Source organism: Podarcis raffonei, chromosome 3 (genome assembly GCF_027172205.1).
Source record: "Podarcis raffonei isolate rPodRaf1 chromosome 3, rPodRaf1.pri, whole genome shotgun sequence".
Classification (NCBI taxonomy): Eukaryota; Metazoa; Chordata; class Lepidosauria; order Squamata; family Lacertidae; genus Podarcis; species Podarcis raffonei.
The window spans coordinates 60216910-60236619 of record NC_070604.1 but is presented as its reverse complement, the minus strand read 5'-3'; the positions used below and the strand labels follow the sequence as shown (position 1 = coordinate 60236619).

Genomic DNA, 19710 nt, shown 5'->3' with positions numbered 1-19710 from the left:
AAGTCATCTTTGCTGCAGCTTTTCATGAAAGCGCCAGGAAGTTTATTGTTCCAGTCACTACTGGACTGCTACTGAGCCAGGAAATATGCAGGTCACAGAAAAAGCACGGTGGCAATAAGAGTAGGGCACCTTCTTTTCTACCCTTGTAACAGCTCTAACAATATTGGTTTGCTTACTTAATACACCATCTCTGCAGATTTCCAGTATGCTTTATGAAGGAGAAGTAGTTATCTGCCATAGTGATTGTAGCTAGGATGCTCCAAGGAGGAGATAGATGTGAACATCTGCTACAGCACTTCCATGTTGATAGTGCAACAAGAAATATGAAGGAATGCCAAGCCAATTGCCCATACTGAGTTGGGAACTCCTTTCTTTTTTTATATCCTGCCATCTGCTTTGGCATATTACTAGCCCTGTGCAGGCACTTGGAGAGGGTAGCGGTGAATACACAAAGGGCTGTGTGTATTCTGTGCTTGCTGTTTCCACACCAATGTCATGTATTAGAGTCCCTGTCTGTGCAGGGGTCTACATGCATACATCTGGATGTGCAGGCTCTGGAGCAACTTGAACACTGTCTGTGCCAGCTGGTGAGGAAAAGAGAGATGGGAGAGACCAGAAAATCTATCTGCACATTTATCTCCACCTGGCAGCCCTACTGACGTTGAGGTCCACGAGAGCTTCCTAACACCAGCTGCACCTTCTTGCTACCCCACTTTTATTTTGCTCTGTTCCTGCTGTGGATAAGGGAAGGGAATTTCTCACTGTGGGTGCTTGTGTGCAACAAGGGTGAGAGCCTGGATGGTTTGCAGAGAGGGGTGAATGATCTTAAGTTACTCAAAAGCCACAGAGCAAGAGTTTACTGGCAAGGAATGTGGCCCTCTTTGTGTGAGACACAGAGAGGGAGGGAATGGACAGCCGTAAGTGAAAAATGACGTGGGAATTGTTGCTAAAACCACTGGTTGTTTAATCTGCATCAATCTGTTGGAATGTATTGTTTGTTTTTACCTGGGTATTTATTTAATTGGATTAAATATTAAATTGGTTAAATATTAACTTTAGCAGTTTTGCTTGTTTACTTTATCATACAATTGTTAAGTTGTAATTGTTGTCTGTTGTTTTCCTCTGTTTATTCTTTTACTTTGTTTCCTGCTCTACAACTAAAAACATTCAGTGAAGAACGGGCTATATTGTAAAAAGATAAATACATAGGCTCCAATTGCATGGGCTACACTGAAAAATGGAGGGTAAAGATCTGGTCTATGGAACATACATGTATCAGGATATATGCAAACAGAAGGTACCTCAAGGCTAAAGGAAAGTCAGCAGGCATGATCCTACTTTCCTCCATCTATTTATCCGTATCTGCTTCAAACATTCTGCACAGGGCTACAATGTATAATAGATTCACAGTGTGTATGGTTCATTCTACAGGTGTAAACAGAGAGATGTGGAGGACTTGCAGTGCACAGCTGAATAAAGGAAAGACACAAAATGGGAAAGGGCGGAAATGCTTCACTTCCAATCTGTACATATGTCATAATAGCCTGCCAAAATCCTGCAACTTTTTATACCACAAATTTCCCACTCTATTTTTGTCCTGCTGTCACTGTGCAAGAGTGCTCCTCCATATGGCAATGATAGTATAACATTGGGGAAGCTTTGTAGAAAAACTATGGTGTCTCCATGGTCCAGTATAAATCCATCACTAATGCACTACTATTGCATCAATGGTTCCTTTTTAGTAAACTATTTAGAGTTTCTTTTTACAATCAAGTGGTTCAGAAACTGAGAGTCCTGGATGACCTGCTCCCTGCCTTGCAGGCATTTTCCCACCTCGCCTGGGAGAACAGGGCTCTGACTGACTCCAGCTGCAGAAGCTGAGGCAGCTGATCAAACACTTGGGCTGGGGTATTGTTTAGGAGTTTTTGTTGCAGGAGGGATTATTGCTGCTATTGATATTTTTAAATTATTTTTAAAGATATTATATCTTTATTTCAGATTTTAGTATAATTTACGTGGCGATCGTTCAGTCTGGTTGTGTATTTTTTGTTGTTTTATTTATTTATTGTTTATGACTGTTTTTGTTATGTTGTAATTATGTATTTTTTCATGTTGTGAGCTGACTTGCGCATAGTTTGGACTGTGGAAAGGCGGCATACAAATGAAATTATCTATGTATGTAAATAGAAATAAACATTGCAAATTAAGCCCACAAAATAAGCCCAGGCTGGAGATGCTCCGCTAAAGCTGTGATGCTATTGCTGCATAGGGCAAGGAGGACATTCCAGACAGTATTTATCACCATATGTGCAACTATAACAAAGGGGAAGGTGTAAGAGCAGTGAAAACACTCATTGCAACTCTTTGGGCAACGTCAGGTAGTATTCCAGGGATTCTTCAAGTCTTGCACTGCTTGGGTTTGTCAGTTTGGGATGATTTGCCTTGCATGAGATTTCAAGCTGGCTGTATTTACAGGCTTATAGCTTACAGCTAGTTACGGAATAAGGTCAAGAGGTAGAACAGGTCTGAAAATGCATTATTTCTGAGGAGGAATTTGAAAGATAAGGAAGAGTTCAAACAGCGTAAGTGTTTGAAAAGCAAGTTCCAGGTACAAAAGAAAAACGCGGAGCACAGGCTGAGCTGACAGAGATCAAAGACCTTGAGATGACTCAAGGTTGAAGAGATGCAGCAGTTAAAGACTCAGGTGGGGTGAACAAAGAAACAGAACAAACAACGGCTGCGTAAAGTCAAGGAGACATGAAATGGTAAGGAAACTGTATTCAGTGTGAAAGATTGCCAGATCTTAGCTTTAGCATATTTAGGAAGGTTTAGCACATTTAGTACAGTGGGCTGTCGTAGCAGTAGGGGTTTTTGACACAGGTGAGTGCATCACAACAGGATGGGCAAGTACAGTAGTGAAAGGAAGCATGATCCAAAAGTTTCATAGAATCATAGAACCGTAGAGCCAGAAAAGACCCCGAGGGTCATCTAGTCCCAGTAATGCAAGAATCTCAACTAAATCAGAAGGGGAAATAGGGAGGATTCAGAATAAACCAAAGTTTATTGGGGCTCTTAATAAAATAGAAATTTGTGTCCAAGCTCAATTGTTTTCCAGCTTAATTAAATGAAGATGCTGCTGGGGGAAATGATGATCAACCTGCTTAATAGAACTGCAGACAGAACCAAATGCTGTTTCAATGATTACCTGTAGATGGCATTCATCCCATAGCTGTACGTGGCTCTTATAAGGAGACTCTTTATATTTGCCAACACAGACATGAATTCCCTTTTGCTGACCGGATAGTCAGTGCCATGCAGCAGAAATAAGTCGTGCTTCAACAACACTTCTTCAGTGTGCTCTTCAAACGGGTTCAAGTGAATTCCCTCCTGCGACGTGCTGATTCTCAAGCCACTTCCCTAGTAATTATTATAAATGTTAAGGATGAAAACATTTTAAAGAAGTGACACACAATGCCACATATTTATAGAGAGCACAGCACTTTGGTATATGCTACAAGGCAATTTTCATACACGTGAAACACTCTCTGGAATTTGATATTTTCACTGGTGTGGAAATCTGGATAATGATGGAACAAGGTAATGCATGCAAAATTTTGATAATATGTTGGTAACTGATGTCACAGCTGTGCATTTTCATGGGGAAAAATTCTAGAATTATGCTGCTCGTTATCAACTATACAATAGAAATAAATGCAGCAACAAAATAGTGTAACCTGCCTACACAGTGCATATCCCAGTCAGCTTAATTATTCTATTTAGACTACGATCCTAAACAACTTATCCAGAAGCATTTTTCACTGAAAAAATTGAGCCCTTTTTTGTAATTATCTTTCTTTATAATTACATCGCTGCTCTGCGCTCCTTTGGGATGAACTTAATAATGAAATAAATTCATGGCAAGTCTTTGAGCATCATCCTACACACTGCTAATGGTACCTAAGGATGCCTAGCTCTGCACTAGATTACATCTCCTGTGATATTTATTACCATTGAGTTAAGCCAAAGGTGGGAAAGCAGTGGCCATAGCTGTTCTGAACAGTGTGTCAGTCTCTCTTGGAGTCTGCCCTCCCTGATTTGGTGGCAGTCCAAATGGGGTTGCAAAAATGCTGTCCTCTGGAGCCACAGCTTCAAGAGGCAGTTGAATGGGGAGATGGGTAGTGTGTTTCCGCATCAAAGGAGATTTGAATGCTCCCTGCACCTCCCCTTTCAGCCACTGCTTAAAGCTTCACGAAGGGTTATCTCACTCTGAGGGGCAATGATTCCATTGGGAGCCACCAACTCAAGATGTAGAGAACCTTGAAGCTGCAGCTCCCAAAGGAATCCTGGTACTGTATCATAGAGTTGGAAGGGATCCCAAGGGTCTTCTAGTCCAGCCCCCTGCAATGCAAGAATCTAAGGAGCATCCTCTTATTTGCTGCTGCTGCTTAGCTGTTTCCCCAGTCAGCTTGATGCAGAGGGGAGGAGGGGAAGAGATCTTGCAGGACAAGAGTTTCAAGCGCCCCTCCTGACAATCCCATTCTACTGCTCAGATGATCCAGAAACAGATGACGGGCACTATACAGTGTGTTGGGTTGAAATAACGACAGACAGGTAGCAAGTGTCATCTGGGAGGCATCTCCTGAGCAAGTCTCAAGGAGCCTCTTTTATTGAATATTACAGCATTGCCACATATGTGCTTATTGCTGATTGGTTAACACAAGTACAAAGCAAAGGTTGCATTAATCACCAATAGATTAAAGACTGGGAAAGGGAGCACAGAACTAGACAGGCATGAAAACCTCCTTATTAAACTTTTACTAGTGATTGATATAGCATTCATCCATAGATGTGGTCAACTATGCATTAAGAACAAGTCAGGTACGAACTCAATTTGAACTGAACATTCTAGGAATGTTTCAGCTTAGAACGGTTTGTGCAGCATCATATGCAGAAGCGAAGCTTAAAAGCAAGACTTCCCATCAGGCCACAGTCATGTGCAAGACTTCCCATCAGGCCACAGTCATGTGTAGGATCATAGCATCCAGCATCCCATCAACAGTGGGCTCTTGTGTGTGTGTGTGTGTGTGTGTGTGTATGTGTGTGATGCTCAATGTGTGATTGTGTTTGCATGTTAAAGCTGTGTGGTTACGTTAATATGGTGTGCAATGTGTATGTTATATTAAATCATGTCCTCCCTCAAAGAGGGCACGTGTTGCGGTGAGATCTGGAGACCTCTTGGTTTTGGATGGGTCCTTTGGATAGCCACAACGCCCGAGTGGTAGGTCCCTTGATGCTGGGTTTCAATCTGGCCAATGGGGTTGCAGTCTAAATGGATCGAGGGACCTATATATATCCATGCACGTGACCCAGAGCTTCCTCTTTCAGCTCGTGCATTGGAACACCCACCCACCTCTCCCTAATTTTAGGGCCTGTTGCAATTGACCTTGCTATACCGTTGTGTGTTGTCTGTCGTTGGGACAGGGGCATGGCAGGAATTTCCCCACTTGGCTGATTGGCTGTTGCAATTTGGGTTTCGCCTGCTACGTAGCAATTCGTCACAACTTGTAAGGTTGTATATAGGCACTGCTTCAAGTGATAGGGATGGGAGGACGGTCTCGCCATCCCTATGTGAAGGGTATTCGTTAAAGGAATCCAGGGGCTCAACTTGGTTTGGCCAACCCCCGAAAAGGGGTTGCGCCCGTGCCTGAGTCCAGGGGAGCATCTGGGTAGTGAATTGAGTCTGCTCACAGGCTTTTCACCTTCCTCAGGTGTTCACCCTTGGCTGACCTATGATAGAGCTCTGGGTCAGTGCTACCTGCAAGGGTGTAGGGAACTAGCCGAACCAGAGCCTATGCAACCACTCACTTTTCTGTAATCAATAAAGTTGTGGCCTAAATTCTGCCAAAAACCAAAACTAAAATTTGAGTCAAATGTGTCTTTATTTAGGAGGGAGGTTTCTGGGTCTGAACACGCAAACACATATTTGATTTGTGTGAATTGTGGGTGAGTGTGAACGGTGTTCCCTCAGTTGGTTGGTCTCTCTCTCTCTCTCTCTCTCTCTCTCTCTCTCTCTCTCTCTCTCGGGGTATGTGGCTTTCAATTCCTTTCTCCAAAGAAATGCAGCCCTTGAGAGGGTGGGAGGGAAAGTTCCCTGCCTCTTTGGCTTTTAGTCTTCATCACCCCAAACAAAAACTAAGGCTATGCAGCTTCATTTCCATATATCCATCCTGTTGCTCTTTGACTCATCCCCCTTTCTTCTCCTTCACTGCTTGTCTTCCCCACCAACGAAATTTAGATCGGAATGTAAGCATCTTAGGGAAGGGTCTTACTGCTAGCTTCTTCTTTTAGCCGTAGGAGGTCTGCTGACTGTGTGCCACTAGCAACCTATTCTTTCAATGAGCGTTTCAAGAGACGGGGAAGCAATACTCTACCTCTATGATGACATCAGACTGCAGCATTGCTTCTGCAGCATCCTCATCCCCTGTGAGGTCATACGAAACGGTAAATTTCAGATGTCCTCCAGCAGCTGTTATCTGCGGTAAAGAAGAATGATGCTGATTACATAGCAGAAAACATGCCTTTAACCATTTTGAACTACTCTTTTCCAATTACAGCACTTTCAAGGGAAGGACTTCTTGTATGGAGAAAGGACATGTGGATGATAGAGAGCCCCAAGGAAAAATCATTACAAACTGTTCATTTCCTGTACATGACTCTCTCTCCTCCCACCTCCAGTACTCCAAATAAGCAATTCTGATAGAAGTGCTTTCAGACACTTCTAAAGGCTGGGAACCAAGCATATATGTTCTTTTTCTTTCTAAAATGCTTGATATAAATAATGTTGGTGGTTTTTTAAAAAATAAAATAAAAGCAATAACGTTTTTGACTCGCTTTTCTTATTGAAAAACCCTAATGCGCAAGATATAATATTTGGACGATACTAAATTGCTGGAGGAATCAGGGATGCATGTCCCTCTTTTATCCTGTCCACTTCCCACCCTCTCCAATTCCCAGGTTCAAGGCTCAAACAGAGGGACTCCATGTCCAATCAGCCTGGAGAACTAGGCTACAAATACTGAATGTGTCTTGCAAAGTATAACCTAAAACAGAGGGGATCTGTCCTCAGGACGTAAAAGCAAATCCAATTAGGAAGAATGCCACAATCTTGTTCTCCTACAGGCATATCTCTCTGAATGCTGTCTTTTCCTTCGCATTTGTTCGCTGCCTCAAAACAATGTGAGGCAAATAACCTCAAGGCATATTTTGACCCCAGAATGAATTTTCTTTTTAGACTTTTTGTTAACGTTTTTAAAGATGCTGATCCCAGCATTCCAGAAAATAGCTGGCAAACTAGACTTTTCTTCTTCTTTTTTGAAACAGCATCAAAAGCAAATCACAAATGACAGTATTCAGAACAAATACAGAAGTTTGGAAGAATAAGGTAAGCCAGTCTATATATTCAGGTATAACAAAGAATCTCTCTCTCCCTTAGATCCCTCCTCCCCACATCTCTCATTCTCATCCATATTATTGAAGAGAATTATGTGGATATTCTTTGAGGCTGTTCATAGGGAATTATGTGCTGTCTTCCATCATCATTTGTTATACAGGAGTTTCCCCCCTCCCTGCGCAAGTGTGTCTGAATGCATGAAGCCAATGTTATGCTTTCTAAAGAAACATAAATGAGGTTTGTAGAGAGCAGGTATACTCTCTGTGGACCACATTCTGTATGTTACAGATGCTTGATAAATAGTAACAGAAATCATATCAATAAATTATATCAAGCTTTTTATTTATTTATTTATTTATTTATTTAAAAAAAATTGGGTTACTTTAGGCACCCACAGTGGACTCAGCTAGATTTGTAAAGAAAAAGTATTTTATATGCATTGTTTATGCAATATAAGACTGAGACACCAGGTGGCGCTGTGGAGTCCTGTCCTTCCCAACTGGATTTCCCTGTATGAGTTCACAACATGTTTAACTGAACCACTTCTTTGATGTGTCTAGATCCAGCCTGAGATTACAGTTACCAATATTTAAAGTTTCCCTCCAACACAGCAGAAAACAAAAACAAACAAACACCAACACCACCAGTACGATTTCCTGAGCAGTAATTTCATTTCAATGGGGCTTCTGCAGAACATCCTGTGGATTATGTCTCCCAACCATATATAGAAGGAATTATTTTTTGGGACACTCTTTAAAAATGTTACAAATACTAGTAGTGAATATATAACCCCCTGTGCTCTTTGCTCCTGGCACTTAAGAAGTAAAATTCAAATATCACAATGGATTTTTGGCTCTAATTTTTGACTTTCTCAAAGAAAATGCAATAATTGAAAAAGGCAATAAGAAATTATTGTGTTAAAATTGATGCGTTCTGCACACTCATGCTTTCCATTAACTATAATAAAAATAACTGGTTCCCCACTTCATCTCTCTAGTCTTATGATTCTGACATTTCTTCACAGGGCCTGTGAAGCATTGCTGTAGATTGCATTTTGTTGTTGTTTAGTTGTTTAGTCGTGTCCGACTCTTCGTGACCCCATGGACCAGAGCACGCCAGACACTCCTGTCTTCCACTGCCTCCCGCAGTTTGGTCAGACTCATGTTTGTAGCTTCGAGAACACTGTCCAATCATCTCGTCCTCTGCCGTCCCCTTCTCCTTGTGCCCTCCATCTTTCCCAGCATCAGGGTCTTTTCCAGGGAGTCTTCTCGTCTCATGAGGTGGCCAAAGTATTGGAGCCTCAGCTTCAGGATCTGTCCTTCCAGTGAGCACTCAGGGCTGATTTCCTTAAGAATGGAGATGTTTGATCTTCTTGTAGTCCATGGGACTCTCAAGAGTCTCCTCCAGCACCATAATTCAAAAGCATCAATTCTTCGGCGATCAGCCTTCTTTATGGTCCAGCTCTCACTTCCATACATCACTACTGGGAAAACCATGGCTTTAACTATGCAGACCTATACGAACTATACGAACTATGCGGTAGCTTGCATAGGGTACCCAATTTGGGAGGGGAGAAGCATTTTAAACCCCTCACCCTCATTCACTGATCAAGTCCCACTCAATGTAAGTTTTTCACCACAAAATGAAGCACCGACATGCTCGTGTCGCATACAACTAAGGCCTGTATGAAGGAAATAAAAATTCAAACATTGGCCCTTGTGTATATGTTGCCAGTTTGGACACACACTCTTCAGTGGCAACTACAGGCTAGTATGTTTTCAGTATGTGTGGGCTGCTTTTTTAGTCTCCAGGAGCAGACATTAAGAAAATAACAGGGTCCATGCCTACACCCCCCCCTTTGTGCCAGGTGTAAGGGAGGAACAAGAGAAAAAGCAGAATTATCTGTGGAAATAAAGGAACCGATTTTGCACATCAATAGATTTGGTTTAAGAATCCAGACTTAGTGATGGTTCTGGGAGATGCTAGGACAATAAATCTAAATCAGAAGGCAAGATTGGATCCCATCAATTATGGGCATCTCAATATATTTTTCCAAACTAGTACCTTCTAATTCTGTTTTCTTTCCAACCTACCTTACAATGTTCAGTTTCATTTTGGCAATCCCACATATTCTCCCTAACCATGGACAGGCCACAAAATAAGGGGTGTCAACATTTGTCTGCCCTCCACAATTCATTCCATTTCTTTGATACTGTTGGACCATACTGAGACAAAATGATTGAAAGATGGCCTTGGAGTTGTGAATTGTCCTATTAAACTCCCCGCCCCCATTTTATAAGTATTCATTGCAATATATCTTTAATGACTCAGCACTAGAAGTTTCAGGCAACCTTTTTTTTAAAAAAAAAAAGAATAATCAAGGAACTATGTATATTAAAAATGTGTCTAATGCCACATATCTCAGTGCACAGTAGGCAGGACAAATCCCCCACCCCAAATGGCAATCTTAGTTTTCAACAGCCTGCCAGTCTAACGCAAGACTGACTGGCACCCGTGACAAAGTACTGAATGGAGAACAAGCCACCTTAACAGATGGGCAGTAAGTATGTTTGTGCCTCATGTGGGTTACAGGCTGCACAGACGGAGTGTCTGAACATCTGTTTACTTTAATTTACATGCTTATGTTTTAAGGAAATGCTCCGTCATTAATCCAGCCCAGGGTTGGATTACAGTTTTTTGAAATAACAAACGCTAGCTGGGAAGTCATAAGGAGAATTTCATATGTGTCCGTTGCATTTAGGGGAAAGGGCAAAAAGAGAGACGTTGAAATGAATTCTAATGAAGCTCTTACCCTGGATACAAAGTATGTAGGTCTTATCATTTTAATATAAATTCTCAGTTACTATTATATATTTTAGTTCTGCTGAAGTTCTGTTTGTTAAGAAAGGAATGAGTTTAAAAAGAACTCGCTATCTTTGATAAGACCTTCGTCCAGAGTTTGCATTGGTATAACAGATAAAAGGAAAGTGGCATTTCCCTTTGCTCTGTTTGAATAAGTATATAGAACAAGGGCATTTTTAAAATAAAAGAAGTTTTGCTCTCTGTAAATATTTTCCATGTGGATGTGATATTCATTTTGTTGCACAGCAAATCCCATAACCATTCCTCAGTGTCAGCTTTAGACATTTTTGCACCTAAAGCAAATAGTGAAAAACCCCTCTCCCCCTGCAATGAACTGCAACATATCAAGCTGGGATAGTCATTTCCATTGGGTAGCTTTGAGAATTCCCCCAAAATAAGTCTTCCGAAGTCAACATATGACTATAGTCTTACAAAGGATGTTTACTTAAGCTAGTAACCATGTACAGGCATGCACACAAATTTTCTTTAAGAAAAAGCTGGTGCCACCTGTTCCTCTTTTTAGAGAGTTACCCTTTATATTTCAGGAAAAAAATTCAATCTACATTCAGGTGAAATTGCTGTTTCGTAGATAAGGTAGCAAAACAATCCCAACAAAGCTAAAGTAAATGTACCCCAAAAGACAAGAGTAGCAAAACTACCAAATAACTGAATTTTCCCATAGACACATAATGTGCCTATAGCGTCACATAGGAATGCCATTTCTAGACATTAATTCCCCATTTTCCGATATAATATGTAATGGTCTCTGAAACTTGTTCTATAATTCTCCCAGGTGGAAATTATTTAAACACCATATATACACACACTGTATATTATGGGGGCAATGGGAAGGCCTGAATTAGCCCTTGGAAATCACCCAGTCTGGCAAAAAATAATGCTGACAGCTGTGACAGTGTTGCAGAATATGCCAGGTTTTCCCCATTGAAGGGTTATTAAAAATCTACTAAGTGCTTCATCAGAATTATAAATATTATCCAAACCTCTAGCTCATCCTGAAAGTAGAAAAATTGAAAAAGACAAGCTCACCAGCTGCTGAGTAGATTTTCCCCCCCAGTAGCAATTGCTTTGCTGTTACTAAACTATATAATTCAATAATTAGAAGTCAGTGAAATAGATCAGGGAGGTATATGTTTGCGGGGAAACACTAACTTTCTTTTTCATCTTATAATTGATAAGGGAAAACATTAAGGTGAATGTGGAACCTATTTTATTGTCCAAAAAGATAGGGTTTAATTGGTTCATGCTACTGTCTCCTCAGCAGAAATCCAAATGGGCACAGCAAGAAGCCTTAGCATTGACCATTTAGCACTGTTGACTGTCTTAAAATGGAAGCGGCTTCATAAGCGGACTGAATAAATGCTCACAGATTACTCATACTTGAGTAATTATTTTTTAAAACCATCAAAAGGGCAAACAGAAGGCTCAGACCTTTGTGGAAGCTTTGCCATCTGCCTTGAAAAGAATCCCCGATCCCTAATGCTCTATGCCTGTGTGTGTGTGTAGAGAGAGAGAGTGGGGAAAATACCCTGCCAGTCATTTGGTGGTGAACAAAGTACTCTAAGCATGCCTGGAGCAACTTCACTTTTATAAAATACCATTCAAATATTCTGGGGGGTCAGCCCTAGAAAAGAAAGCAGATTCTAGTGCTGAACATGAGTGCCAGAACAAATTGAGTCCGAGATCAACCATCCTCTGCATATGGATGCAACTCATTAACAAAAGTTTGAAATGTGCCAAGAATAAAACAGAGGGTGCAGTGTTAACACTGATTATCATCACGAAAATATTTGTAAACGCTGAAGGTATGTCACAGTCTTTTCTGCAGGCAGTGCAGGTGGGCTGGCAAACCAGTAGCCGAAACAACAGCTTGTTTCTCGTTTTCTTGAACAGTTAGAATAAACTGCCGTTCTGCCAGTTTGGATTTAACAGGAAAGTGCACCTTATTTAAAACCAATAGAGGAAGCTTTCAAGCATCTCTTTTCATGCGCAAAAGAGGAGCGAGCAGGCAGTGGTGGAGCTTCATGCTCCGGCACCGGGGGACGGAGAGCAGGTGGGGGCAGGGCGCATGTCCTGGGTGCGTGGCATGGCACCTGCAGGGGCATGGTGCCCAGCACAGGGAGGGGGCAGCAACGATGGCACCCCACCTGGATCGTGCTGCTGGGGGGCGGTGCCCTCCCCCCGCACTCTTCTTCCGCCAGTGTGAGCAGGGGCTGTTACGTGAGTGCAAAGTTTGCCATGGATTGTAGCATTGGGCCTTTGTGCATATTCCCCAAGCCAGAGACTGATGTTCTTTATTCCAGGTTGTTAGACTGACAGCCTGCAACTGCAGACCTGCAAGTTTTCCCCATCTCTCTCACACACCTAGCAGTAATAGCGCACAAAGGAAGGTGACAAAAGAAGTCACCGTTGTCTTTGCAATAAGTCTTATAAATTGACCTCAACTTTTTTTCTTGCCATTGGCTTCAACCCCAAGGTCCGCACTTGTAAGATCAATATGAAGTTGTAACTTTCCAAGGGTCTTGCAGGAGAAGGGAAATGTTTCGTAGCAATCCTCAGGCAGTGAGCCAAGAAACTGAGTTTAAGACACTCCTAAGAGTTGGTATTTGAGGGATGAAATACTATGTATATTTTCAAAGACTTCAGGAAACGAGTGTCTGTATTTCATCCACCCCACACTAGGAAAGGAGCCATAACTCAGTGTTACAACACATACTTTGAATACAAAAGTCACAGCGTCTCCAGTTAAAAACTTGGGAAAGATCTTTAGAGAGCTGCCATTGGTCAGAGTAGAGGCTTCAATGGTCTAACTCAGTATGAGACAGTTTTATATTCTGTAGCCTCCAGTAAGCATGAAATATTTCTGGTGCAAGTGACCTGGAAATTAGCTGACCATTAGCTTTAGTCATTAGCTTCTGTGTACAAGCTGAATTACTATTCAATAGTCATATTGTACCTGCGTTAAATCCTAGCATACAGTGTCACTTAGAAACTATTATCTTCATTTTCATTTCCCAAAGCGTTAAAAGATGTACCACTGCTGTTTAACCAGAGAAAGCATGGGTCGCTAATGGTGAGAAAAGTGGCTTCTTGCTGCATACCCCACAGTTTGTAAGTAGGCTGAATTATTTGGAATGAAAGAGAATACATGAATGCAAACTAATAACAATAATTATTTTTGCAGGTAGCAAGGGGCTGATAGAACAGCAAAACCCATTTCATAAATTGACCTGACATAGAATATCCATTACTCTCTGTCGAAGTTACCTATTTTAAGGTTAAATGCATTTGAAAAAGAAAGCAGGAGAGAGGGAGGAAGGGAAGCAAAGAACATTAAACATGAAGCAGAAACACAGCAGGTTTGGTTCTTGGGACTTTTTGACATCCCAGTTATTTGTGCGTAAAAAAACAGATTATGTTTAAAGTAATGATACTGTAATATATGGTTATATTTCATCATCTCAAGCAAATTTCTTAACTGCCATCTATCAAAAGAGTAAGAAATAAAATGAAAAGCATTAAAGGAGAAAATATATAAAACTTTATGAAAGTGACAGTTATTGTCCTTTCTGCAAAGAACTAATCATATTGATACTTCAATAACTTAAAGATGCTTCTTAATACCTTCCAGATCATCATGAACTTTCTCTCAGAAGATCTGAAAGTAGGGTTGAGGTGGGGCTCTCAATTCTATGATAATTAAAATGGGATCTAAGGGACACATATAGGATTTGTTGTCAAAGATCTAACTGAAAGCTTTGTATTCTTATCCCTTCATTTAACTGTGGGCATTTTAAACTAATTTGCAGATGACCCTTTCTATCACTCTTTAGGACCTGCCATAATGCTTTTAGATTCGTTTTGAAAGGGCACTGGTAGGGGGTGGGGAGGAATTTATTCCTGTATTTCTGTATTTTTGGAATAGTTATAATTGTATAGTTGAAGATTACTTAATGGTTTAATTTAGGTCACATAAGTGCTAAAAACCACATGTCCAGCATCACATTTAACCCCCCCCAGATGTGCTGGCCTACAGATGTGCACTGTTCACATACCAGCAGTCCCCAGCTTGGGTAGCTGTGCAGGTGGCACATAGATATATATGCATGGGCTGCTGTATGTAGCAAACACCTATTAAATGTACTACTGGCTACACTCAACTGAACCGCAGACAAGTGCTTTTTGGTGGGGCAGCATCGATCATGCGAGTGCATGATAGCGGCTAAATTGGGGCCCCACGAGCATTATACATTTAAAGCAGAATCATTCCACTTTAAACAAAGAACCCTCCAAAGAACACTGGGAACTATTGTTTAAGAGTGCAAAGGTTTGTTAGGAGATCCCTATCCCCCTCACAGAGCTACAATTTCCAGAGTTCCCTGGGAAGAAGGAGTGACTGTTAATTGAGAATTGTAGCTCTTTGAGGGGAATGTTGGTCTCCTAACAACCCTCAACATTCTTGACAACCTAAAACATGGAGAACTTCTCCATGTTTCTTTGAATTACCCAAACACAAACAAGCACTCATGAGCAGCAAAGACTGGGTTTTTAAATTATAAATCACAAATAAAAATACACTGAGGAGGATGTGATTAGTGTACTTTGTATTATGTCCAAACATTTTATTTTAATTTAATTTGTTCTTGTCAAACATCAATGCTCTCCTCTCAAAGTGTGAGTGTATATGTTGCACAAATGTATTCGAGTCAGACTTCGATGTCCTAATAAAAAAAATTCTTGCTATAAATTCAAATGTTTTGCTTTAGTCTCCTAACTCTTCAATATTTAGTAGCACCCTGTGGTACCTTATATTTAATGTAAATGGAATAGCTTGAAGCAATTATAAACTTTAGAGCTAAAATAGGATATGTTGCTACAAGAGCTATATATTTCTGTAGAAGTGATTCTATGAAAGCTATAGCACAACATATAAACACAGACTGCTGTTGTGGGGCAGTGACTTGCAGCGCTAGCAGAGAGGCACATGAATACTCTGCTCCTTTACATTGAAACCTGCCCAGTAGCTCCCTTTGGCACTGTAACCCTTTCAGCTGTCACACAGCACAGACTAGCAGTAAAGGGTCAGTGGTGCCACCTGGACAGTACTTTGAGCAGAAGCCCAGGGCCCCAGTCAGCAGAAGGCCTCGTTTTCACATAAGAGACAGTTGGGTCCAAATGGGCCCACATTTTGAAGTTCTGAGTAGCCTTACACTTACATTGAAATCTAAAATAACAGAGCACATATCCTAGGGGGGCGGGGGGAATAGGCTCGTCCCACTGGTTAACACAAGACTTGCTATCCTTGGTCTGATGGCTTAATCAATGTACATTCATGGAGGAAGCGTTTGAGGAGCCACTTTGACTTTTGTGTCCATAGAAACACCCATTATAACAATGCCTAGAATGGAAGCGAGGCGGAACTTGGTTACAGGGCAATATACACATATGTTAAATAAATAAATGAGATGAATGGACTTATTTCTTCAGTAGGGCCAATTTCAAATAAATATCTTTTTATAAGTACAGTGGTACCTCGGGTTACAGATGCTTCAGGTTACAGACTCCGCTAGCCCAGAAGTAGTACCTCAGGTTAAGAACTTTACCTCAGGATGAGAACAGAAATCACACGGTGGCGGTGCAGCGGCAGTGAGAGGTCCCATTAGCTAAAGTGGTACCTCAGGTTAAGAACAGTTTCAGGTTAAGAACGGACCTCCAGAACGAATTAAGTTCCTAACCCGAGGTACCACTGTATACTTAAAATGCTGTATAATGGTTACTTACAACATTACAACACTGAACATATAAAAAAATCAGGAGTTAACCAAGTTGCACAGTGAAGGGTTATAGCATTCATAATCGAGATGATAGTTTATGTCCAATGCCTTGTTATTTTCTAAGTGCTTCAGGGATCTTTCCTGCTTTTAAAGTATTTGAAGATACATATTTTTGATGAATACACAGTGCATTAGCTGCCGGGGCTGTACAGCGTGTGAGCACTCTGGTCTTACATTTCAATTCTAAACATTTATATAACTGTCAATAAGGCATGCATATATTCACTATGCGATTTCGATGGCAAAATGTTTGTCACCATTTAACATTAACTATCAGGTTTCAAAACATGAACATAATTTCCATAGAGTGTTGTTAAATTATCAATTTTACTGGGACTACAATGTCATTCTCATTTGATTCCCTCCCTCGTCCCACAATAAACTATAGGAGCCATTTATGAACACAGCATTGTTGACCCTTTCCTAAGAAAACTGACTTCTTGCTCCCCTAAGTCAGGCTCCCAGGCATTTGCAAAAATTAGCTCAAAGTTCAAAGCAGGGCATGAAAACAGAGACAATCTGTCGTGGCGTATAAGGCACTGCTCTTCTCACACTCTTGTGGGTGGTACACATATTTATGCAGCTTTAGATAATTTTAATTTGCGTCAAATTGTTTTCTTTGAAAATGATCTAGACAAACTCTTTTTCCTTTTTATATAAAAAGAAGTGTTCTTTTATGTGTCTGCATGCCTCAGAAACACGTCACTTCATTGCTTTAGGATAGCTTTCTATTTAAGTAGAATGTGGATAGCATTAAATTTTATTGCTGGCCAAAATGGTGAATTTAACCTGTATACATATATACAAGTTGCAGAATCACAGGATTTTAATACTGAAAGACATCTTAAGACAAAATAATAATGATGATGATGATGCATTTTGGTCCGATAGTAAAAATGTTGTTCACAACATTACACTGCCAAGCTAAGGCTGAAATCCTATTTTCACTTGGCTGGGAAGTAAACGGAACTTACTTCTGAGCAGACATGTGCAGTAAGTACTACAATGTTAATCGCAGCCAAAATCCCTATTCCAGAGACCCATGTGCTCTTCCAATCAATATACAGTGTTCTTACATGAGAAAGGTTCTCCGTTTATTTCAGCTAAGTGGTGTGCAGTATTCAAGACTGAAGTGAATTGGAAAGCTGTAGTTGGTAGGGAAACTCTGTATCACCATCAAAGAATCAATGCAAACCCTTCAACCACTAAGGATTGCTAAATTAGTGTGAATATCCCAGTTCTTGGGTCAACAATAATATTTACTGCAAGTCTGAAAGTCAATATAAGATGGCTAATTAGCAAAGGAACAGCACTTTAAGTACTGTATGTTATTGTGTTTGTGATCTACTGGCATTAGCAAAGAGATTAAGCTGTGAATATATCTGGCTACAAATCATCCCCTATGCCGGAGGTCACCAACCCAGTGCTCACAGCTGCCATGATGCCCACCAAGGCTCTTATTGGCATTTCTGTGGCATCTGCCAATCTAGTTGCCTCTTCTTGCTTTGCCCCAGGAAGAGCTTTCATTGATTTATCATGTGGGGGGCAGGCAGGGAGGTGGAAGAAAAAGTGATGGAGGTTACTTCATTGGTCTGATCATGTGCCTCCAGCCACATGGAGAAGAAGTGGGCAGGGGGCTTTTTATTTATTTCTTTTAAAAGGGGGAGTGGGGAAAAAGAACAGCAGGGATAGTCCCTTTTGCAGGATCATTTGCCCGCCACCCACAGGGAACTGACAGCAGGCAACTGCTCAGCCCTACAGAGGGCCTTTATTTTGTTTGATGTTTGGTGGAGTTATGGGGATTGCCCCATTCACTAGTGGAGTGTGTATGAGCAGCAAGGTATGGATGTGGAGAATGGTTCTTGGATACATTCTCTACAATATGTTCATGGGCATCTTGTGTGACAATGAAGAGGAAATCACGGGCACTTCAGAAAAATGGAGAAAGAGCGAAGAAAGATCTGGACAAAAGTGGTTAACAAGACCAGAAAAGTCATATTCTGAAAGCATGATCAAGATATACACAGTCAGTCAATTAGGTATGCAGTCTAGGAGTGTTATTGTACTCTTCAGCCTCAGCGGCATGAGGGACCTTCTACCTCCCAGTGTTGATGCACTGACTGCAACCACCCCCTGGATCAAGATAGGCTGGCCATGTGTACCCATGCACGCCTAACCTCAAGGTTGGCCTACTGCAAATTATTTTGCGTGTTTTTGAAGTTGAAATGCCTTTGAAACTGCACCAATACGGAACACTGCAGTAGGATTTGGACCAGGGATTTGGCAAATACATATCATGCCTGCATTGAAACAACTCCAGTGGCTCCCGGGGAGTTTCTGAATTCAATCCAAAGCACTTTGAAGTCCTATATTGACTTAGAACACAGATATCTGCTGGACTGACTTTCCCTGCAGTCATCTGCCCATTTGCTGTGATCATAGTCTGAAGCCTGTCTCTGGGTTTTAAGTGCAGCAGGTGGCAACCAGATGCAAAGACTTTTCTGAGGGGCTTCTTTGCTTCCAAAGTGCCCTCCTGAAGGAGGCCTACCTAGAAACCTCATTGCTATCATTGGAATGTAAGTGATATGAATCAGTAACCATGCTGATCACCTAATGCTGTTTTTCCTTCCTTTCAATTACTACATATTAAAGGCAATTTATTAAACAAAACCTCATGCTTTCACAAAGAAATTGGCTGGTTCCTTCAGCTCTAGCATCTCCAAGCTGCAGGGGCTAGAAATGCTGACACAGCATGCCAAATGCTCCCAAATTAAAATTTTCTGGATGTTCGTCTGTATTCCCTACTGTACATTTATTGTAAACAAGGCTTGAGCAACTCATGTTGCACTGAGCTGAACACATCAGCCATGTTCTGTGGCCTGCTGGATGCTTATCAGTTGCTTGTCTTTTGCTGTGCAAGATTTTTGGTGGGTTGTAGGCTTTTGCTCAAAGAAGGTAGTAGCTTTAATTAAGAGGTGATGGAGGAGGATATATTTTCCAGCAAGGAGAAAGGTCTTGCTGACAATGAATTAACAACTCTGATGCTACACACACTCACAAAACAGGAGATTCTCTTATACAGAACTATTAAAACGCACAATGTCAGGTAGCATTTGATACGGCTGAATGAGCTTCATTCCTGAATGAGTATCTACAAACTTGTCACTTACTTTTTAAGTGAAATGGTGATCACAGTTTGATTCATGGGTATCAGCATCTTTTTCAGAATGTTTTAAAGAAGGCCAAGTAAATTGTCAGAAGCTACTTACTCCACTGTAGTTAAAGAGGCTACTTTGAAGTAGATAGTGTGTGGATTGCAATGGATGTGTTATAATGCCAGAATCCATAGTCATATATCTACATGGCGTAGAAGTCTTAACAGTCGCTTTTCATTTCTAATTTACGAGTTTCTACAGTTCTATTAATCGTATGGTTAGCAGGCAATGCAGAATTTGTGTAGATTTGTTTTCTTTAAGATTGGTGGAATTTATCTTCTGAAATGATTAATAGGGTTTGACAATGCTCAAAGCTCAGTTAGACACAATC

At 41.0% G+C, this 19710-nt stretch overlaps 1 protein-coding gene across 6 annotated transcripts in view; it reads right to left on the bottom strand.

The window, feature by feature from the left end:
- LAMA2 (laminin subunit alpha 2) overlaps positions 1 to 19710 on the bottom strand; it is a 367591-nt gene that overhangs the window by 172990 nt on the left and 174891 nt on the right. For all 6 annotated transcript variants that reach the window (XM_053381873.1, XM_053381876.1, XM_053381874.1 and 3 more), the window contains exons 13-14: positions 6432 to 6533; positions 3206 to 3417 (exon numbers count right to left, since the gene is read on the bottom strand). In XM_053381873.1, the coding sequence (XP_053237848.1) occupies positions 3206 to 3417; positions 6432 to 6533 (314 nt within the window). The remainder of the gene's footprint in view (positions 1 to 3205; positions 3418 to 6431; positions 6534 to 19710) is intronic.